Here is a 23,315-nt window from a genome sequence, read left to right as displayed (position 1 = left end):
GACTTTAACCAGGCCAAACTGTCCAAAGGTATCCTTCCAGGTGTTCAGAGAAAGGAAAAGTCAAGACAGTCCATTGAGGGGAAGAGAATCAACAAATGTTCATGCAGATGTCAAACCAGAAAGGACTCATTCCCTAAGTTGGGAATTGAACCCTGAACCTGGGTCACCATTGTGAAAAGAAAGCCTTAGCTACTGAGCTACACACTGAGCAGTTTCCATTGCTCTTCTCAGAAGAAGTCTAGAGCAGCTGATTTTGAGCTTGCAAAGGTTTTAACTGCTCAATGTAATTGTGCAGAGCTAACAATGACATGAACCTCCAATTCCTGTTTCCTGGATGGTAGAGACCTAGAGAAAGTACCACCATGTGGTCACAAGGTCAATCTCCCAAGGACACAACTGACCAGTTTGCTGGTTGGTCTTGAACAATGAGCTTATGGTGTCCTAAGCTTGTGTTCTATTCTAAGGTACCCCTCTTTCTAACAAAGATACAGAAAGACAAATTCATAGTGAAAAATACAACAGATTCACTACAGCTTAAGACTAGCCTCACAAATCCTTTTTCCCATTAATCAGAACTTTACAGAGGAGATAAATAGTGATTTTTACCATTTCTTCAACTAGTTTGCACAGAGAGAGAGAGAGGACAGAAGTCTGGTAAGAAATTCTTACCCTTTGACAGCATGCCAGGCTTCTGGGTTCCTTTTCCCTGGGCAGCCCTAGTGACCCAGCTCTGTTGGGAACCAGCCCAACCCTGTATCTGTGTGCCCCATGTCCTGGCATGATGAGGGAGTGAGAAAAGAAAGACAAAGACACAAGAATAGAATTTTACAGCATAGGTCCAGGGGTCCAACACACTCTTGCAGGGTGATCTGTTTTGGCATTGAGCTCTGGGCTTCATGTGCTTTTATTGGGTGTGTTATCTTATTAATCTTGCAGGCTGTGGGGAGGGGAGTTGAGGAGGGAGATAGCCAGAAGAAGAGCATTCAATAGCAAACGTTGTTCTCCTAAGAAATGCTAACTAAGGGTACTGAGATTTTATGTCTATGCAGGTGTTTTGACAAGAGAGGTGCAGTGGATAAGGCTCCATGAGGTCTGACCATACACAATGCATTAAGGGGCTTTTATCTCCCTAGCACTGTGGACACAGAGCAATGGAAATTGCTCCATATTCTGAGAACATAGGTGGAGCCTGTGGCATTCTGGTGATCTCTGCCCTTTAAGGCCTTGTGGCCTTAACCAGCTCCCATCTGCAAAGACCTTCCCCAAGTCTTGTAAGCAGAGGTTGCATTACTTCCCAGAGTCTTTTGCATAAGCTCCCTTTACTAGATTCTCACACAGACTGTGTTGGGAAGAGTTGTGGGACCAAAGCAGTTTTTTCTGCTCTGCAACCACACTGCAGTGTTCCGCGGTTAGAGGGCCTCTCAGATGGTCTTTACCATAGGCCTCCTGTTACAGCTTGATCTCTGCTTTCATTTTACTGCACCATAGTTTGGATATGATCCGTGGCACAAATCTCAGTGAATAAAAAGCAGAGCAAGCTTGTAATTGTTTAACTATAAGTAACACAGGTCTACCCTGGCCATCTCTTCCCACACAGCTCACTGCAAAGTAGCACTGGGGGCCAACCTGCAACACACAGGAAAATTGTCTCTTTTCTGTCCTGGACAGAGAAAAATATGTGTGACAAAACATAGACATTAGCCACTCTACTTTGCACCCAATATCAAACTGGCAAGGCTCTAATTTGCCACTGGTTGGGTCCTGTGGGCCCTGTCATCATTAATCAAACCTCCGACCAGGAGTTTAAACATGTGGTCTCTGGGCAAGATGGTCACCCTGGGTAATAGAAAAGGTAAAGGAAAAAGAGAGAAAGGGAGAAAAGCATTGGCTGCATACAGCAGGGTGGGGAAGACAAAATAGGAAGGCCAGAGAAAGACTCAACCATTGCACAAAAGTTCAGGCTGCTGTTTGTCAGTCATGAAGGGATCTTTTCTAGTAGTCTCATTGGCTCTCAAGCATCCCCCTTTTGAAAGGAGAAAGTTCCTCATGTCCCACAGATCATGTACATGACTGATTCTTCCACCCACAGCCATCAGCAAAGGGCACAAGGCAGATTATGCCAAAGAGAATAGCAGTTAACATCTCATAGTGCCAAACCCATTTTTAGCTGAGAGGGACTTTACTGAGAGGAGCCTGAAACCCCCTAAACCTTAGGAAGGACTCTAACCCTCCTAAGTTGGATATCAAGTGTCCTTGCCTTTTATTAAGAGGATCCTTTAACCGCTCTGTCTTAAGAAATACTCTGTCTCCCCTAAATTAGGCCTCTAACCCATTCCCATCCTCTACCAAGGCAAATGCACCCCATTTACCCAAAGTCAGCCAATCAGTGCTGAAGTCTATTTCCTTTGGGTCAGAGAAGTCTCCTCAGTGTTGTACCTTCCATGGTTCACCAGAAAGATGTTACCAGAAAGAGGTCCAGATCCAGACCCCAAGAGATGCATAAACAAAGCAAATTTTCCTTTTGAACTTGTCATGAATTCTATCTTGTGAAGGATATTAAATGTTGCTTTAAGCTGAACCTTGAGCAAATTAGGTGGTTTGTGTGATTACACATCTATGTGGGTGTCTTCTAGTTTGCCACTTCAAGGGACAAGTATTAATAGTTCAGTGTATGATGTTAATTTGATTTGAGCATGTGCACAGTTTGGATAATCTTAAACTTTGACAGACACTGGCTGTGGAGACTTTCTGTTACTGAATCCTTTTGTTTTGAAGCTGTTGCCATTTGTATTTCTCTTGTCCTTTATATATTTTTTTGTCTGTTCCTTTAAGCTTTTATTGGAAATGTGAATAAGTAAAGAATTACTTGTGTTACTTGCCAAGCAATGCATATTTCATAGTTTTAAATCTGTAATCAGCAATAAAAATCCTAAAATACGTATTTAAGAACATCTTTAAAAAATTCTTTCTTATTCAAGAATGAATTCAAGGTGAATCCATAAAATAAAAGTAACTTTATTAAGAAAGTAAAAGAATAAAGAATGGTTCCTCTAAAGGCAGAGCAGCCCCCAAGAAGTCTAAACATCTTAACAACAAAAAATAAATGAAAGCAGAGAAAATATATGGTATTTTTTTTTTTTGCATAAACTCTTTACTGTAATGAATATTAAAAAATAAATAGAGAGGGGATCTAAGATGGCTGAAAAGGAATAGCTCTGGAGTGCAGTTCCCAGCGAGAATGCAGAGGATAAGTGATTACTGCATTTCCAAACGAATTTTTGCTGCCCACAGACCAGGAGATTCCCAGGCCGAAAAGCACCACAAGTCTCCAGCATGGCTGTTTCAGCTGGCCCAGTGGGTCTCCGCACAAAAACTCAGACAAATCTGGGTGCCGTTTCAACTGCTGCCTGGAAGGCCTGGGAGGTTCATCAGGGATATTGGCCTGAAATTTTCTTTTCTGTCATGTCTCTGACAGGTTTTGGTATCAGGATGATGCTGGCCTCATAAAATTAGTTAAGGAGCAGTTCCTCCTTTTCAGTTGTTTGGAATAGTTTCAGAAGGAAAGGTACCAGCTCCTTTTTGTACCTTGGGTAGAATTAAGCTGTGAATCTAGCCCTGTGCTGCTTTTTTTTGTTTTGTTTTGTTTTGTTTTTTTTTTTTGGTTGGTAGGCTATTAATTACTGCCTCAATTTCAGAATTTGTTATTGGTCTATTCAGGAATTTGACCTCTTCCTGGTTTAGTCTTGGGAGTGTTTGTGTGTCCAGTAATTTATCCATTTCTTCTAGATTTTCTAGTTTATTTGCATAGAGGTATTTATACTAGTCTCTGATGGTAGTTTGTATTTCTGTGGGGTCAGTGATGTTATCGCCTTTATCATTTTTTACTGTGTCTATTTAATTCTTTTCTTTATTAGTCTAGCAGTCTATTAATTTTTTCAAAAAATCATCTCCTTGATTAATTGATTTTTTTGAAGGGTTTTTCATGTCTCTCCTTCAGTTCTGTTCTGATCTTAGTTATTTCTTGTCTTTTGCTAGATTTTTTGTTTGTTTGCTCTTGCTTCTCTAGTTCTTTTAATTGTGATGTTAGGGTGTAAATCTGAAATTTTTCTAGCTTTCTTATGTGGGCATTTAGTGCTATAAATATCCCTCTTAACACTGCTTTAGCTGTGACCCAGAGATTTTTTAGTATGTTGTCTCTTTGTTCTCTTTGGTTTCAAAGAACTTCTTGATTTCAACCTGAATTTCATTATTTACCCAGGAGTCATCCAGAAGCAGATTGTTCAGTTTTCTTGTAGTTGTGTGGTTTTGAGCAAGTTTTTAAATCCTGAATTCTAATTTGATTGCCCTGTGGTCTGAGAGGCAGTTATGATTTCAGTTCTTTTGCATTTGCTGAGGAGTGTTTTAATATAACTTTTTAAAATATCAGTTATTTTTCCAAGTAATAGACATTTATAGCTTTCAAATTTTAAAATGTTTAAACAATTTTCAAAAAATTTATCAATAGCCTCCTTCCATATTCAGCATTTATATTTATCGTTGTCATGTGTGTTTTTATACTTTTACTGTGAGATTGAAACATATACAATTGCCAATCTTACAGATTAAAAATGGTCAAACATTAGCTATTTCAAATAGTTTAATTCAGTATGTAAGTATCCCAAAATAATATGATACATGCTATTATCTTTATTTTGTTAATATTTATGCAAGTGTTCATATATATATAAAATATATAGTATGTCTTCAAGTTGCCTTTTTCATAAATGTTTTTGAGAATTACCCATTTTGACATTTTGTTCATTTTAGTTTCTTTTTAGTATTCTACTTTGTAAAAAAGTGTGGCTTGTGTATTTGTTTCCATGTGGAGAGTTAGCTTTTCTCTTTATATAATTTAGAGAAGATCACAATTAACATTTTTTATGTCTTCTTGTATGCATCTGTGAGAATTTTCATAGAAAAAGCACTATGAAAGGTATCATAGGCTTCTTAAGTATTCTTATCTTCCACTTGGATATATTGCCAAACTGTTATCTGAAGTGGTTGAACCAATTTGCATTCCTACAGCAACAGGTAAAAGACCTATTTGCCTGTGTTATCAACATGTTTTGTTTTCCAACATTTTTGCCTAAATCATGAATATAGAATATTCCCTTATTTAATTTTAATTTCTTTAATAACTATTAAAATATTGAAACATGTTTATTTGACATTTGAGTTTTCTCCTCTGTGAATTGTGTGTTCTGGTATATCTTTTGTTAAATTTTCCATTGCATTATCTTTTCCTTGTCAGTAAAAGTTATAATCTTCATTTTAAATGTTTTAATTATATTGATCACAAAAATATTTCCTTCAGTGGTTTGACTTTTTAAATTCTATATTTTTGGTCTGTCACACAGGAGTTTTAAATTTTAACATTTACAAATATATCAGTTACTTTTTTATGGTTCAGATAGTTTTATATCTTAAGAAATCCTTTTATGTCCTGATATAATATATATAGCCTACTATTTTTCCTGAAATTAATTTTTGTGTAATGTATGAGGTAGAGATTTAATTTTAACTTTATTAGCACATTCTTGTCCCACTGATTTTTATTGAACAGACATTATTTCCTCACTGATTTTTAAAGCCACCTCTATAGTATCTCAAGCTCTAATTTGATGATAGTGTGTTTAACATCTTGTTTCAGAGGTCAATTTGATTAACTTCTTGCCAAAAGCTATAGTAGTTGATTAACTTTTGATATCTTGCAGTGGATTCCTTCTTACTAGCCTTCTTCAGCTGTTCTTAGGTCTTACTCCTCCAAATAAATTTTAGGATTAGTTTATATACAAATATTTATTGGATTTTTAATTGGAATTGAATTAAATTTATACAACAGCTTAGGGAGAATTTATATTGTTATGCTGATTTTTTTCATCCATGATCATAGTATATCATTCTATTTATTTAGATCTTCTTTTATGTCTTTTAATACATTTTGGCAAACAAAATATTCATACCTTATAATAAAAGGGATAAATACAAAATTTATTCCTAGGTATCTAAAGGTTTTGGTGCCATTGTAAATAGTATCTTTTATTAAATTGCATTTTATATTTATTACTGATATAAAGAAATCTTATAAATATTTATATATTGTTCTTATTTTTAACAGCACTTTGGAACATGTTATTCTAATATTTGATTGTAGACTTATTTGAATTTTCTAGGTAGAAAACCTTGTAACTTGAAAATAATATATTTATGTCATTCTAATTCTTATACTTTTACTTCTTTTCTTTGTCTGATTGTGGGGTCTAGACATTCCTTTAACAATGTTGGAAAAAAGCAGTGAGAGCAAGCATCTTCAACTTGTCATTACTTCAATAGAAATGGCTTTACATATTTTCCTTTAAGATGTTTGCTATATTACTTTAAAAAGTTTCCCACCTATTCCTAGTTGTTTAGGATTTTCTATTTGTATATAATAGATTTTTCAAAAAGTGGCAGATTTAATTTGTTAAAATATAATTTTCATGCCTACAGTATCAAGTGAGATTGGTCCTCTGGTTTTCCTTTCTCCTACTATCCTTGAGAACATGTTTTGGCTCTCCCATTTATGACCTGTTTTACCTTGGGCAAATTTCTTAATATCTATATGCTTTTATTTCCTCATCTTTAAAATTAGGATCAAAAGAATATCTTGCCATAGTGTTTTTAGGAGGATTAAATAAAATAATATACATAAAGCACTTGGAACAGGGCCTGCTACTCAGTATGCAATAGTTATTAGCTGTTGTCATCATTATTATCAAGATATTCTAAAACACTTTTCCCCTAAAATACATAAGGGTGAAGAGTACTTTGATGTATGTCCTAAGATCTGTCTTTGGTTGCTATTTTTGGGCATTTCTTTGTTCTAATATTTCTGGTAGCTCTTACTTGCGACCATGAATTGTAGACATTTGATGCCCACAGACTGTTCAGCTCTTTCAACTTCTTCCTTGTTCCTAAGGAATTCTGAATCAGTTCATCAGGGGCTTTCCTAAAGAAATTTGTCAAGATTATTCAATCCAATGCCACAATTATATTTCTTCTTGTATGATTGTGGTTTTGTTGCTGTGTCAAAGAAATTTTTGCTCAAGTGAAGGTTACAAAGATTTTTCCTGTAATTTGTTCTAGATACATTATAGTTTCAGGTTAGTTCTGTCATCCTTATTGAGTTAAACTTTTACATAAGGTACATGATATAGGTTAAGGTACTTTAAAAAAAATAAGATATCTAATAGTCCAGGACCATTCTTGGAAAGAACAGTATTCTTCTTCCATTTAATTTTCTTTGCTACTTTGTTAAAATACAATGGACCATATATGATTTTATTATCAAATTTTTCATTGCCACTGTGGTAGATATGCAACTGATTTTCATATATTGATATTGCACCTTGCAACTTTGCTGAACTCATTTGTAATTCCTATCGATGTCTTTGATGGTTGTGGTATTAGGATAATACTGGTTTCATAGAATAATTTGGAGAGTGTTTATTCCTCTTATATTTTTTGAAGGGCTTATGAAGTAATGGTGCTATTTCTTCTTTAAATGTTTTGTAGAATTTGCCAATGAAGGCATCCGGTCCTAAGCTTTTCTTTGTGGAAATTTTTAAAAAATTACTAATTTGATCTCTGTACTTGGTATAGATCTAATCAGATTGCTAATTTCTTCTTGAGTCAGTTTCTATAGTTTGTGTGTTTCTTGGAATTTATTTTTTTAGGTTGTCTAATTTTTAACAGGCAGTTTTTCATAGGATTCCTCATAATCCTTTTTGTGTCTGTAAAGTCAGTTGTAATTTCTCTTGTTTTATTCCTTATTTTAATAATTTGAGTATTCTCTTTTCTGGGCTAGTCTATTTGAAGGTTAAATTTGTTCATAATTTCAAAGAATCAACTTTTGTTGGTTTTCTTGTTGTTTTTCTATTCTCTATTTTATTTTTCTACACCAATTTCCTTTCTTCTTCTAGCTTTGAGTTTGTTTTTCTTTTTCTGGTTTCTTAAGGTAGAAGGTTAGGTTATTGATTAATAAATTTCTTTTAAAATATGTGTTTACAACTCTAAATATTTCTTTAAATACTTAAATCACATAAAGTGTGATATATTGAATGTTCACTTCCATTAATTTCAAAGGATTTTGAAATCTTTTTGTGATTTCTTTTTTGATCATTAGTTATTAGGAATGGATTAATTTTCACACATTTATTAATTTTACAGATTTCCTTCTGTTATTGATTTCTAATTTATTCTACTGTGATCTAAGAACATACTTTGCATGATCTCATTTATTTTTAATTTATTGAGACTTGTTTTATGGCCTAACATATAATCTATCCTGGAGAATGTACCATATGCACTTGAGAAGAGTTTGTATTCTGTTATGGTTGGGTAGAATGTTCTGTGGATGTCTGTTAAGTCCAATTGGTTTGCAGAGTCGTTCAGGTCTTCCACTTCTGTTTATCTTCTGCCTAGTTGCTCTCTCCACAATTGAAAGTAGGATACTGAGGTCTCCACTATTGTCAAATTGTCAATATTTCTCTTTAAATTTGTCATTTTTACTGTTGTTAGACACATATGATTATAATTCTTTTATCTTCCTGATGGATTGATATCTTAAAATATCCTTGTATCTACTAACAATTTTGTCTAAAGTCTATTTTGTCTGATGTTAGCATAGGTGCTCAAGCTCTTTTTTGGTTATTGTTTGTGTGATGTATTTCTTTTCATTCTTGAACATTCAATCTATTTGTTTCCTTGAATGTAGAGTTTGTCTCTTGCAGAGCAGCTGTTAGGGGGTCATGTTTGTTTGTTTTTCCATTCTGTAAATATCTACTTTTTGACTGAAGTGCTTAAGCCACTTACATTTAGCATAGTGACTGGTAAGGTAGTTACAATATCACTTTGCTTTTTTTAAAAATATATGATTTATGTTTTCTAGGTTTCTCTTTTCTTCTGTGACTGTGTTCTTTTGTGTTAAAAAGTTATTTTCTAGTGTATAATTTTAATATCCTTGTCATTTATTCTGTGTTTATTGCCCAGGATGTTATGATTAACATCTTAATTTATAAAAGTCTAATTCAAATTAATACCAACTTAATTTTAAGTGTACATAAAACTTTGCATCTATATAGTTTATGTTCCATCTGCTTTCTTTTGTGCTGTTACTGTGTATAAATAGAGATTTTTACATTGGATTCCCATCAACACAGATATATAATTATTGCTTTATAAAGTTATTTTTTTTAAAACAGATGTGAGAGAAAAAGAACTACTAGTAAAAATACATTTATACTCTTTTTTTATATTTACCTATTTAATTACCTCTACAAATACTTTTATTTCTTCATGCAGATTAGATTACTCTCTAATATCCTATCATATCAGCCAGAAGGACTTCTTTTCGTATTTCTTGTAGAGCAAGTCTGATAGTGAATATTTCCTTATCTGGGAATATCAATTTATCCTGCATTTTTGAAGGACAGTTTTGTTGGAAAAAATAGTTTTTGGTGTACAGTTGTTTTTCGTTTCTGTGGTTTGTTTGTTTGTTTGTTTGTTTGTTTTTGCACTTCAAATATGTCATTCCACTGCCTTCTGGACTCCGTGGTTTCTTCACAAGAAATCTGTTGTTAATCTTATTGAAGATCCCATGTAGGAGATGGCCTTTTCTCCCTTCCTGCTTTCAAGATGTTTTTTTGTCCTTGTCTTTCAACAGTTTGATTTTTAATGTGCCTAAGGTGTGGATCTCTTTGAATGTATCCCACTTGCAGTTCATTGAGCTTCTTAGATATGTAGATGAATAGTTGTCATCAAATTTGGGAAGTTTTTAGTAATTATTTCTCTAAATATTCTTTCTGTCCTTTTACCTCTTCTCTGAAACTCCCATTATGCATATGTTGGTACTCTTGATGGTGTCTCACAGCTCCCTGAGGCTCTGTTAATTTCTCAAAATGCTTTCTCTTTCTATTCCTCACACCGAGTAATCTCAGTTGACCTGTATTCAAGTTCACTAATTCTTTCTTCTGACCATTTAGATCTGCTAGTGAGTGTGGTCCTCTAGTGAATTTTTTATTTAAAAGCCTTCAATATATTTTTTCTTTTTCTTTTCTTTACTTTTTTTTTTTTTTTTTGTAGGAAATGAGGTCTCACTCTTTCTCAAGCTGATCTCAAACTGCTATGCTCAAGTGATCTCGCCTCAGCCTCCCAAAGCGCTGGGATTACAGTCATGAGGACCATGCCTGGCTAAAAATTTTCTATTTTTTTCCTCATATTCTCTATTTGCTGGGGCATCATTGTCATACTTTCCTTTAGTTCTTTAGACACTTTTCTTCTTTTAGTTCTTTGAACATATTTAAAATAGTTGATTTAAAGTCTTCGTCTAGTAAGTTAAATGTATGTGACCCATTTCTCTTGCCCATTTTTTCTCCCCTGTATGTTGTTTGTTTGTAGAAGTTTCTTGCATATGTCATATTCTTTGTTAAAAACAAGACATTTTAAATACATAATGTTGCAAATCTGGAAATCAGAGTCTTTCCCTTTCCGGAGTTGTTTCATTGCTGCTACTTGTCACTGTTGCTACTGATTGCTTGTTTAGTGGCTGTCCTGAATGAACTCTGTGAAGTTTGTTTCTTTTTTTTTTTAATTGCATTTTAGGTTTTGGGGTACATGTGAAAAACATGCAAAGTTGTTGCATAGGTGCATTCATGGCAGTGTGATTTGCTGCCTCCCTCCCCCTCACCCATATCTGGCATTTCTCCCCATGCTATCCCTCCCCAACTCCCCCCCCCCGCTGTCCCCCCCACTCCCCCGCAACAGACCCCCGTGTATAGTGCTCCCCTCCCTGTGTCCATGTGTTCTCCTTGTTCAACACCCACCTGTGAGTGAGAACATGTGGTGTTTGGTTTTGTGTTCTTGTGTCAGTTTGCTGAGAATGATGGTTTCCAGGTTCATCCATGTCCCTACAAAGGACGCGAACTCCTCATTTTTAATGGCTGCATAATATTCCATGGTGTATATGTGCCACATTTTTCCTGTCCAGTCTATCATCGATGGGCATTTGGGTTGGTTCCAGGTCTTTGCTATTGTAAACTGTGCTGCAATGAACATTCGTGTGCATGTGTCCTTATAGTAGAACGATTTATAATCCTTTGGATATATGCCCAGTAATGGGATTGCTGGGTCAAATGGAATTTCTATTTCTAGGTCCTTGAGGAATCGCCACACTGTCTTCCACAGTGGTTGAACTAATTTACACTCCCACCAACAGTGTAAAAGTGTTCCTATTTCTCCACATCCTCTCCAGCATCTATTTTCTCCAGATTTTTTAATGATCACCATTCTAACTGGCATGAGATGGTATCTCAATGTAGTTTTGATTTGCATTTCTCTAATGACCAGTGATGATGAGCATTTTTTCATATGTTTGTTGGCCTCTTGTATGTCTTCTTTTGTAAAGTATCTGTTCATATCCTTCGCCCATTTTTGAATGGGCTCGTTTGTTTTTTTCTTGTAAATCTTTTTTAGCTCGTTGTAAATTCTGGATATCAGCCCTTTGTCAGATGGGTAGGCTGCAAAAATTTTTTCCCATTCTGTTGGTTGCCGATTCACTCTATTGACTGTTTCTTTTGCCGTGCAGAAGCTGTGGAGTTTGATTCTTTTTCATATGTGATAAATGGAGTCATTGTTTGCTAAGCTTAGTAGTCAGCTAATAATTGAACAGAGAATTTCTTAAATGCCTAAAATCAACACATTTTCCAGTCTCTGGCAAGGGATCTGTATGCATGTTGCAGAATGCCATCAACACTGAGGCAGTGTAGCACTCTCCTTTAGTTACTACTTGGTACTTATGGCTTATGCGGAGCCTCAAGGTCAAGCAGAGGTAAGGACTTAGGTATTTCTCAGGTCTTTCTTTTTAGCATGCACATATTCCTGAGCATTTTACTTAGCCCTTTGCATGTTCATAATCTTGTAGATTATCAGGCATGTTTTAAAGATTTGCAAAGCCTCTATGGACATGGTGTTCCCCATCTTCTCCTTTTAAGTGTTTTGGTTTGTTTGTTGATTCTTCCAACTGTTGTTGCTGCCTGGGTCAACTGCAATGTTAAGCAGTTGCCACTAAATTTTTTTTTTTAATAAATTGTTTTAAACAAGCAGAGTAAATGCTGTTTCCGTGGATGAACTTAAGTCAATTCAAGTCTTACTATTGGGGCTTTCCATGGTACTTTGAGGCAGATCAAATAATAACAGTCATCTGAGGACAGAGCATTGAAAGAGCTCCATTCCCATTCTGATCCTTTTAGTGGCTACTAGGCTGCTGGTTTTCATGCTGATTGCAAACTGCTCATTTTCAAAGCTCCCAGTGAGTGACAGAAAGGAGGATGGAAATAGGAAAGCTAAGATGCCATAGAATATGTTGTTCTTACCAATATTCAGCCATTTAAACAATAAATCCATCACATAAACAAAACCAGTAACAAAAACCACATGATTATCTCAATAGATGCAGAAAAGGCCTTTGACAAAATTCAACGTTCCTTCTTGTTAAAAACTCTCAATGAAGTAGGTATTGATGAAATGTATCTCAAAATAATAAGAGCTATTTATGACAAACCCACAGCCAATATCATACTGAATGGGCAAAAGCTGAAAGCATTCCCTTTGAAAACTAGCACAAGACAAGGATGCCCTTCCATCACTCCTGTTCAACATAGTATTGGAAGTTCTGGCCAGGGCAATCAGACAAAAGAAAGAAATAAAGGATATTGAAATAGGTAAAAAGTGAGTCAAATTGTCTGTTTGCAGATGACATGATTGTATATTTAGAAAATCCCATCGTCTAAGCCCAAAATCTCATTATGCTGATAAGCAACTTCATCAAAGTCTTAGGATACAAAATCAGTATGCAAAAATCATAAGCATTCATATACACCAATAATAGACAAACAGAGAGCCAAATAATGAGTGAACTCACATTCACAATTGCTACAAAGGGAACAAAATACCTAGGAATACAACTTACAAGGGATGTGAAGGACATCTTCAAGGAGAACTACAAACCACTGCTCAAGGAAATAAAAGAGGATACAAGCAAATGGAAAACATTCCATGCTCATGGATAGGAAGAATCAATATCATGAAAATGACAACACTGCCCAAAGTAATTTATAGATTCAATGCTATACCCATCAAGCTACCATTGACTTTCTTTACAAAATTAGAAAAAAAAAATCTACTTTACATTTCATATAGAACCAAAAAAAGCCCATATAGCCAAGACAATCCTAAGCAAAAGAATATAGCTGGAGGTATCACACTACCTGTTAAACTATACTACAAGGCTACAGTAACCAAAGCAGCATGGAACTGGTACCAAAACAGAGATACAGACCAATGGAACAGAACAGAGGCCTCAGATATAATGCCATGCTTCTACAACCATCTGATCTTTGACAAACCTGACAAAAAAAAGCCATGGGGAAAGGATTTCCTATTTAATAAATGGTACTGGGAAAACTGGCTAGCCATATGCAGAAAACTGAAACTGGACCCGTTCCTTCCACCTTATACAAAAATTAACTCAAGATGGATTAAAGACTTAAACATAAGACCTAAAACTATAAAAACCCTAGAGGAAAACCTAGGCAATACTATTCAAGACATAGGCATGGACAAAGACCTCATGACTAAAACATTGAAAGCACTGGAAACAAAAACCAAACTTGACAAATGGGATCTAATTAAAGAGCTTCTGCACAACAAAACAAACTATCATCAGAGTGAACAGGCAACCTACAGAATGGGAGAAAATTTTAGCAATCTATCTATCTGACAAAGGGCTAATATCCAGAATCTACAAAGTACTTCAACAAATTTACAAGAAAAAACTAAACAACCCCATTAAAAAGTGGGTGAAGGATATGAACACACACTTCTCAAAAGAATATATTTATGTGGGCAACAAACATATTAAAAAAATGCTTATCATCACTGGTCATTACAAAAATGCAAATCAAAACCACAATGAAATACTATCTCATAATCATAATCATTAAGTCAGAATCATAATCATTAAGAAGTCAGGAAACCCCAGATGCTGAAGAGGATGTGGAGAAATAGGAATGTTTTTACACTGTTGGTGGGAGTGTAAATTAGTTCAACCATTGTGAAAGTCAGTGTGGAGATTCCCAAGGATCTAGAACCAAAAATACCATATGACCCAGCAATCCCATTACTGGGTATATACCCAAAGAATTATAAATCAATCTACTATAAAGACACATGCACACACATGTTTATTGCAGCACTGTTTATGATAGTAAAGACTTGCAACCATCCCAAATGCCCATTAATAATAGAATGGATAAAGATAATATGGCACATATATACCATGGAATATTATGCAGCCATAAAAAAGGATGAGTTCATGTCCTTTGCAGGGACATGGATGAAATTGGAAACCATCATTCTCAGCAAACTAACACAAGAACAGAAAACCAAATACTACATGTTCTCAGTCATAAGTGGAAGTTGAACAATGAGAACACATTGGCACAGGGAAGGGAAACTCATACACAAAGGTTTATTTCAGGGTGGGGGTTAGGAGAGGGATAACATTAGGAGAAACAGCTAAAGTAGATGAGGGGTTGATGGGTGCAGCAAACCACCATGGCACGTGTATACCTATGTAACAAATCTGCATGTTTTGCACATGCATCCTAGAACTTAAAGTCTAACAAAAACAAATAAATAAACACTCTCCACATTGTTCCGTGTCTTTGGTTTATTTCCAGAGTTCTCAGTGAGTTGATTTCATACTCTTTGCAGTGTTCCCATTGCTTTTATGGCAGATAGAATCTTCCATTGTTTTAACTCTGCCATTGCTGATGTCCTTTTGTTTCATCAGTGTCTTGCAGTTTTTACCTATAGACATTGCCACACTTTATTAGATTTATAACTAATATTTCACATTTTCAGTGCTAATAAAAATAGTATTTAAAAGTTTTAATTTCCATTGGTTAATAACGAGTATGCAGAAATTGAATTATTATACATTTAACGTCTATCAAACAAAATTAACCAATTCACCTGTTATTTTTAATAGCTTTTATGTACATTCATGGAAATTTTCTGAGTAGACAATTATGCCATCTGCAAATAGAAAATTTATTTCCTTCTGATTGTAGTGACATTTGTTTGTTTAGCCTTATTGCCTGTTTTTACCCTGATTTATATGTTAGATTACTTAGTCACAGTTTTCCCATTTAACTAATTTTGTTGTGCCACCCAGTTGTAATGCAGAACGACTTCTTTCCAGTCATCAACGTGTCTGTTTTCTGACTAGACAATTATGAGGTCTTTCCTGTATGAGTCATGTCTATTTCCTTATCAATTTATATAATTTAAACATATCTTTGCCATATGAATATTTTTCAAAGAATTTTTTATGAAATGTTTATTCCAATGAATATCTGTTGTTAAAAATTGGCAACTAGCAAAGGAATAAGTAACATTTATTTCTATGACCGTCCTTGAAATATTTAATAGCGTTCTTCAAATCGTAACTCTCTTGTTTGGGATGGATGATTCACATTAACTCTAGGTCTTTAGAAAACTTTCTCTAACTCTTTTTTAAGAAGAATTCCTTCAAACATGAATTCTTTAGCAGTGGATATGATTGCAAACTCCAAAATTTAAAACTAAAATGGTTTTTAAAGGTTATAAAACCCAGCCCCTTTATTTTATAGATAATAAAATAGATTTCATTATCCCTCTGCAGCAGAGCTTCCCTTTAGCTATTATTAAAATATAGGGAGTGAATTCTAATTTATCAGCACTGAAAGGTACACCTCCACTTCTAACACCCTGGTCTGACTGCCATCATTTTTCACCCATATGACTGTAATATCCTCCTAACTGGCCTCTTGGCTTCTGCTCTTGTCTTCCTATATTCTAGTCTCAGAACTTTTGAATAATTCTGAGATCACATCACTCCTCTTCTCAAAACCCTCCAATGGCTTCCCATTTTATTCAGACTAGAAACCAAATTTCTTACAATAGGCTATAAGACTTTGTATATACAACAGTTTGCACCTCTATCCTCCCCTCTCCTCCAGCCAGCTACTTGTCTGACCTAATCTAATAACCTCCCCCGTTTTATTCTGCTCTAAAATGGTAGCTCCTTGCGCCTCCTCTAACATGCCAAGCATACTGATTTAGAGGTATATGTGCTTATTAATGCCTGCCTGGAACATTTTGCCCCTAGATATATGTATGACTCATTCTCATTTCCCTGTCAATGCCACATTCTCAGTGAGACCTCTCTTGAACATAACATCCCAACTAAAATCCAGCTGTGCTGTCCAGCCTGCTCTCATTCTTCTGTTTTTCATAAAATGTATTACATGCTAATATATTATATAAATTGCTCATTCATTATGTGTATCTACCTGAATGCAAGCTTCATAAAAGCAAGGGTATTTTGTTGTTGTTGTTGTTAACTGATTGTACCTTTGGCACTCGTGAAAGTGCCTGGCACACAATAGGCTTCCAATAAATATTTGTGAATGAATCAATACATAAAAGAATGAAGCCACCCTGACATTTAAAGCCATGGTTCAGGCTTTAGCAACATCACAGCATCACAGTGTTCATCAATTTTGCTCTCTTTCAGTTAGGGTAAGTCTTTCCAAATTATGAATGACTATCCCCTATTTGTTATGATCTCAGTTCTTTGAGATAAAACATTTCCCTACAAGTTATATATAAAACATTTTAGACAATTTTTTTATCCTGAGAAAGCAAATTGAATAACTTGAAATACATGTAAATTTTTTTTCTATTGATAGCTCATTATGTTGATAAAAATAGGAAGGGAAGACTGTGTCAGTTTGCCAGGGCTGCCATGCAAAAGTACCACAAACTGGGTGGCTTCTCCCAGAAAGAGAATGCCTAGGACTATTGTGGGACACACAAAGTTCCCTACAAGGAGTATTTCAAAGCTGAGACATTAAGGGCTGTATAGAGCAGAAAAATTGGAGGCAGAGGCAAAATTAGAACCTTAGGGCTGAGAGAGCTTGAAGGTTATGGGCCATTAAAAATTCACACTGTAGATCAGCAGCGTGAGGTGTAAAGGATATTAGGAAAGGAAGAACTGAGCATGGTTAGGGATAGGTGAAGGTGAAGAGCAAACAGGACACAGGCCTAGCTTCATTCTTGACAGACAACATTATCTCTTACCACACAGAGAAAATGTATGCTAAGACTCCCTCCTCAAACGTCTTCCTATTCGTCTTACCTACTCCCCAAACAAAAGCACATAGGCACAATGGCTTTGCTGTATTTGCGTGTATTCTTCTCATCTTTCTTCTAAGAATGACATGTCCATCTTTCTACTATTCTCTACTTTAACTTTAGGTCCTGGATCCAGGTCAATTTATCATAAATCATGTTGCCTGGATGGCCAATTAACTCAAATAATATTTTATCATGTTTTCTTATTTCTTATAACTATGCTTTTTAGAACAATTTGTGTTGGAAATCTTCTAATGATTTCTGTAAAGTTTTAGTAGATTTTGTTTTGTCTTCATAACACCACTTGGAGTAATGATTCTTTGCACTTGTGCCAGCTGCCTGTTTTGGGACAAAGTAGAGAAACTCTTCTTACGAGAAAGTCAGAGCAGGTGACTGCCTAGAGCACATGTTCCTGTGGTCCTCAGCTTGTGGGGTGTGTGGAAGTCTGAAAATATAGGCTCTCCCTTTCTACCCAATAAGTGTATTTTTCTTAGAATATATCCATTGAGAATACATTAATGAAGAAATATTTATAAATAAAATATTTGGGTTTTCTCAAATATATTTAATATAAATATAACATAAATATATGAATATGCACGAATATATGCATACATACACTCACACACAGACACATATTCTTTGTAGGCTCCTAAGTCTCACACTTTGCAGTTAGTTTCTTCCTACTTCTAAGATCACTATCTCAGACTATTCTGTGTGCTAATTCTCCTCTTCATCTTTTATTCATCAGCTATATCCTCACTCTGTCCCAGTTTCCTCCAAGCAACCACCAAGGAGCAGCAGAAAACATAAATCAAACATCCTTTAAATCTCCATCAAGACAGAGTGAAAACTGCATAGTTAAAAGAAAAAACATTGGGAAAATGGTAATTTGATGAATTAAAACAGCTCCAATTGTATTTTTAAAAACGATTGAAATAGACAATTATTGAAACAAATTTTGTTATTAAAAATATAACAAAAAACTTAGAGGTGGTAATTTTCCTACTTTATTCTGTCCCCATTCTCTTGGGTTTGTCTGAGTAAGTTCTGAAAAAATATTTTCTAAACAAATAAAATATCATGTGGATTAAGGTTGTATGCTACATTTGCCCTGAAGGGTCATCAAATTCAACGTAGATTGGTCTTTGAACCTGGTTTTCTTAGAATACATTTTCTGAGACAATAAAATTGGGAGAGTGAACTAGGATACACACAGAACCCACAAGTAGAAAGTATTTGATGTGTCCTCATTTGGAGATTATCTAGAACAGACATTAATTTAAGTTTAGAGAGGACCCAAACAGATAGCCCGGAGCTTGGAGCAAGAACAGGTGGATATAAGAGTGAGGAATCTTTCTTTTGGCATTGCAAATACTCTGGCAATTGCAATTGGAAGCAGATGACAATCAAATTTAGGGCTGATGAGACAATAGATTTATGGGTTTATAAACTAAAAAGAAATTTGACTTGGGAAGGGACTTCGGGAGAAAGCCTGAGTTAGATGAGTAAATAAGCTGGCCAAAGTATTCACTTTGATTTAAGTCCTACAATGTCCATGGAGATAACTATAATTACTATTTATGTGGAATTAGCAAAATAGAGATTGAGCTGTAAAAACTTCAAAAAGCAGTGACATAAATATGTTTTTAAGCTTAACATCTTCCAAAGAATATCACTTAAATACTTGACAGGTGTCGCTTGGTAAACTGAGACTTCTTACATTATGTACACGTATGTATTTGCAGGTTTAGAACAGTTTGTCGGGAGAATGCAGGATTTTCGATTGTACCAAGTGGCACTTGCAAACAGGTAAGCAGATGTTGCATTGTAAACCTCAAGAACTGTAATGATAAATGCTGAATTCACTTAAATAAGAATACTATGTAGATTATAGCATTTTTCATCTTTATAGCATTTGGCAAACATCACCTAATTAATGTTTACAGTGTTTGCTTTGACTTATATGGTTGTTATTCACTAGTGCTACTCTATTGGGTAACTCCTTGTAATATGAAATTAATCACATTTTTCCTAAGGATTTTCTGTAAGAAAACTTGATATTGGAACATTTTATAAAATTTGGGATACATTTGTTTAAATTTTCTTTATGAAGTACTTTCTATTAATAATACTTGAGAAACTTCTACATCTGCTTTTTTAAATTGCCCTGTTGAATTTATACCTACTAGAGAATGTGGAACAATAAACATGATTATTTTGATATATGGGAAATTCTCAAGAGACTGGTCTATTAGACTTGGAGACGAGAAGAATGAACATTTGGGAGTATTGTGATATATTTTTCTATTTTCAGTGAACAAATAATTTTATAGACTCAGGCTAGCTTTAATGACATATTTCCTTATCTTAAGAGTGATGGGAAATCTTTCTTAGGGCTTCTTAAAGGCACACAGAATTTTAAAAAGTTTAAGTGAAATTCTGCTTAGGATGCCTTTTAACTTTCTTCTTCAACTTATGGTCCTGTGGTATAATAGTATATTGTTGTATGGATGAGTTGATCTTACTTACTTCTATTAAAGACCAAAAGGAAGAATGCTTATTCATATTTCTTTAAGGCAGATGTAAATTAGTGTGGTGGCTTTCCAAATGAAAAGACTAGCCCTTGTAAATTTAGAAGCATTGTTTTTGCTGTGGTTCTTAGTCCATGGCAGATCATTAACAATGTAAAAATTCTTTTTCACCAGTCTATATAATCAAGATATGCTTCAATAAAGATTGCTGTAGCACTGGAACACATTGTTAGGTGCATTTATTGCCACTAGCCTTACTATAATTTTAGATCACCTTTGTCTAAAATGCTGAAGGGCAATGTTGTAGTAATTCTTTGGGAATAAAGTTTTTCCATGGGGATGAAGGATTTTATATTGGATTCTATAATGGTGGCTTTCGGTCCCGTTCAAAACCTGGTATCAGTTGAAAAGTACTGATGACATTTAAAGTACGACTTCATCTGATTTAATGAATGGAAAAGCTACCTGACTCCTTCATTGCTCCACTGGGGTCTGAGAGAAAAAGCCTTGTTTCTCTGGTAAGACCTTGGTTACCAGTGTTGGCCTACCCAAAATGTCTGGGAAGGTGCTATGTGGAAGAATGCCTATAAATAGAATGACTAATTCTGGTCTAGAACAAGTATATTGCCCTTAATGGAAAAATTAAATATATCTACCTGGAATTGGCATTCTTCTTCGACTGTTGGCAGCCGCCATATGATCTGAAGCCATTGGAGCATTATAGGATGCCAGGATCTGTACTGATGAGTCACAGGAAACCGTTGACAAATGGCCTTGGCCTCAGTCCTTCACTTAAAACAGAAGCAGATAAAATGATACTTGCTTTCTTACTTCTTTCCCATGGATGAGCTGAAAACATTACCAATAGCTCTCATTATTTTTCATATATTACTGTTCACTCTCAGTAGTTAGTTCAGCAACCTAAGTAAATGTGACCTTTCTATATTATCACAAATAGACACAGTAAAATATTGTGGTATTTAAATAAGTATCTTAATAATCAGACAAGGGCTTATGTATGCTTCTTGATATAAATAAAAAGTTAAAATGTGCTGGTTTTGATGTATATTTTATGATAATGAATTTGTTTATTTGGTCAAAAGTAAATTTTATTTTATGTTCCATGTATAAAATTATTAAAGCTAAATGGATGCTCGTGAAAGTACTAAACAAGTGACATTCATTTGTAACAACTCTTAGAAGTTCTATTACTCTTAAGTTCTTTGTCCTTACAGTCTCCCTCTTGACTTCCACAGAGAGATTCTGGAAGTTTTTTCTGGTGATCTTCTCAGATTGCATGTCCAGTCACATTGCCGCTGTCCTGGCAGCCACCCACGGGTCCACCCCGTGGCACAGCGGTATTGCATTCCTAATGACGCCGGAGACACAGCTGATGTTAGAGTGTCACGGTTGAATCCCGAAGCCCATCCTCTTTCTTTTATCAATGATAACGATGTTGGTACTTCATGGGTTTCAAACGTGTTTACAAACATTACACAGCTTAATCAAGGAGTGACGATTTCAGTTGACTTGGAAAATGGACAGTATCAGGTAATTAGAAACAATAAGGTGTACATTAATTTCCTGTGGTTGTTGCAACAAGTGACCACAAACTTCATGTCTTAAAGCAACAGAAGTGTATTCTGTAACAGTTCTGGACACCAGAAATATGAAAACAACATGCTGGCAGGGCTACACTCCATTCAGAGGTTCCAGAGGAGGATCCTTCCTTGCAATTTCCAGCTCCTGGGGACTCTTGGTGTTACTTGGCTTGTGGCACCACAACTTCAATCTCTGCCTCTATTTTCAAATGACGTCCTTCCTTGTTAAGGCCCACCCTACTAAATCCGGGATGATCTCATATTGACATCCTTAATTATACTACAAAGACCCTATTTACAAATAAGGTCACATTTACAGGTTTGGACAGTAGTACTTAGACATATCTATTTGGGAACACAATTCAGCATACTACATGGTGAAAACTGAACTAGGCCTTTGAACATTGCCTCAATAAAGCAATAAACACATCTAAAAGACAATAGGCAGGGCCTTATGTTAGAGATTTGTATCAAAATGATATTTATGAAATGCTGAAACTAATTCTTTTTATTAAGTAGCAAAAATTAATGCAAACTAAGATGCTTTTTCTAAATAACCACTTAAGAAGACTATATATGACATTTATTTCATGAAGTGATGTTCTTTGTCTTTCTTTGCATATTGATATATAAAATCCTTCAGCAAAGGAAGAGATATACAATTATAGAATGTGTTGCTTTTACCACAGGGCTATGAAGTTTCTGGATGTCTAATATATATTTGGTAATTATAATTATGACAAAGTGAGCCAATATATTTGACTCTAACAATTCTATGGTTTGACATATGCTGATGGGTCAAACTTAAAATTTTAATTACAATAATTAACTTCCAATTTGCAGGTGTTTTATATTATCATTGAGTTCTTTAGTCTACAACCAACGGAAATAAGGATTCAAAGGAAGAAGGAAAACAGTTTAGATTGGGAGGACTGGCAATATTTTGCCAGAAATTGTGGTGCTTTTGGAATGAAAAACAATGGAGATTTGGAAAAACCTGATTCTGTCAACTGTCTTCAGCTTTCCAAGTATGAACATTTTTAAACAATTTAATAGACTGATGAGTTAGTAATAACGTACAAGTAAGCTAGCTCTCTAGGCTGGTAGAGACTTCCCTTCACCACCAGCTTCCTTGAGGCAGATTCTCCTAAGTCTTATCCCTAAATTGGGATTAAAACTATGTTTAAAGTTCTCGTAAAAGACATTAGAGTAACTCTTATTTCAATCTCACTGGTGTTTTGCAATCTGATTTTCAGACTGTTTAGCAAGTTATCCATGTTAATAGAATTTTCATTATGTTTTCAAAGAACTGTTTTAGTGTAAAACTCATGTATTGTTTGTATCTGAAATGTGTGGAATATGCTTTTTCTAGAATGATTTAAGCTTTTATGACACTGTGTAATAATTTCTCAACATCTTGATTTCTGTTTTGCAAAAAATATAAATAGATTTTCATGACATCAAATTTCTTTCATTAACAGTTTTACTCCGTATTCCCGTGGCAATGTCACTTTTAGCATCCTGACACCTGGACCAAATTATCGTCCTGGATACAATGACTTCTATAATACCCCATCTCTTCAAGAGTTCGTAAAAGCCACACAAATAAGGTTTCATTTTCATGGGCAGTACTACACAACTGAGACTGCTGTCAACCTCAGACACAGATATTATGCAGTGGATGAAATCACCATTAGTGGGAGGTATTATTACAAATTTTGTTTTCAACAAGGTTTTTGTCATACTTATTTAACAGCACATTAACTAAGATTTCAGAGCAAGCCAGATTTCAAGCTTTACATTTTGAAATGATTTTGTACTCTGATTTTAGGCAAAGATCTATATGTGAGTCTTTTCTGGATAT

General features: G+C 35.0%; 1 protein-coding gene across 1 annotated transcript in view; it reads left to right on the top strand.

Moving 5' to 3' along the window:
- Nucleotides 1-23,315, top strand: part of USH2A (usherin) — a 775,604-nt gene that overhangs the window by 73,753 nt on the left and 678,536 nt on the right. Inside the window, exons 5-8 of the mRNA XM_064383503.1 lie at nucleotides 19,065-19,128; nucleotides 21,107-21,401; nucleotides 22,295-22,479; nucleotides 22,933-23,154. Of these exons, the coding sequence (XP_064239573.1) occupies nucleotides 19,065-19,128; nucleotides 21,107-21,401; nucleotides 22,295-22,479; nucleotides 22,933-23,154 (766 nt within the window). The remainder of the gene's footprint in view (nucleotides 1-19,064; nucleotides 19,129-21,106; nucleotides 21,402-22,294; nucleotides 22,480-22,932; nucleotides 23,155-23,315) is intronic.

The sequence above is a fragment of the Aotus nancymaae genome, unplaced genomic scaffold (genome assembly GCF_030222135.1).
Source record: "Aotus nancymaae isolate 86718 unplaced genomic scaffold, 86718_ANA_hifiasm-v0.15.2.pri h1tg000032l_0, whole genome shotgun sequence".
NCBI lineage: Eukaryota > Metazoa > Chordata > Mammalia > Primates > Aotidae > Aotus > Aotus nancymaae.
The sequence above is the reverse complement of the archived record's forward strand: the minus strand, read 5'-3'. Positions and strand labels throughout refer to the sequence as shown.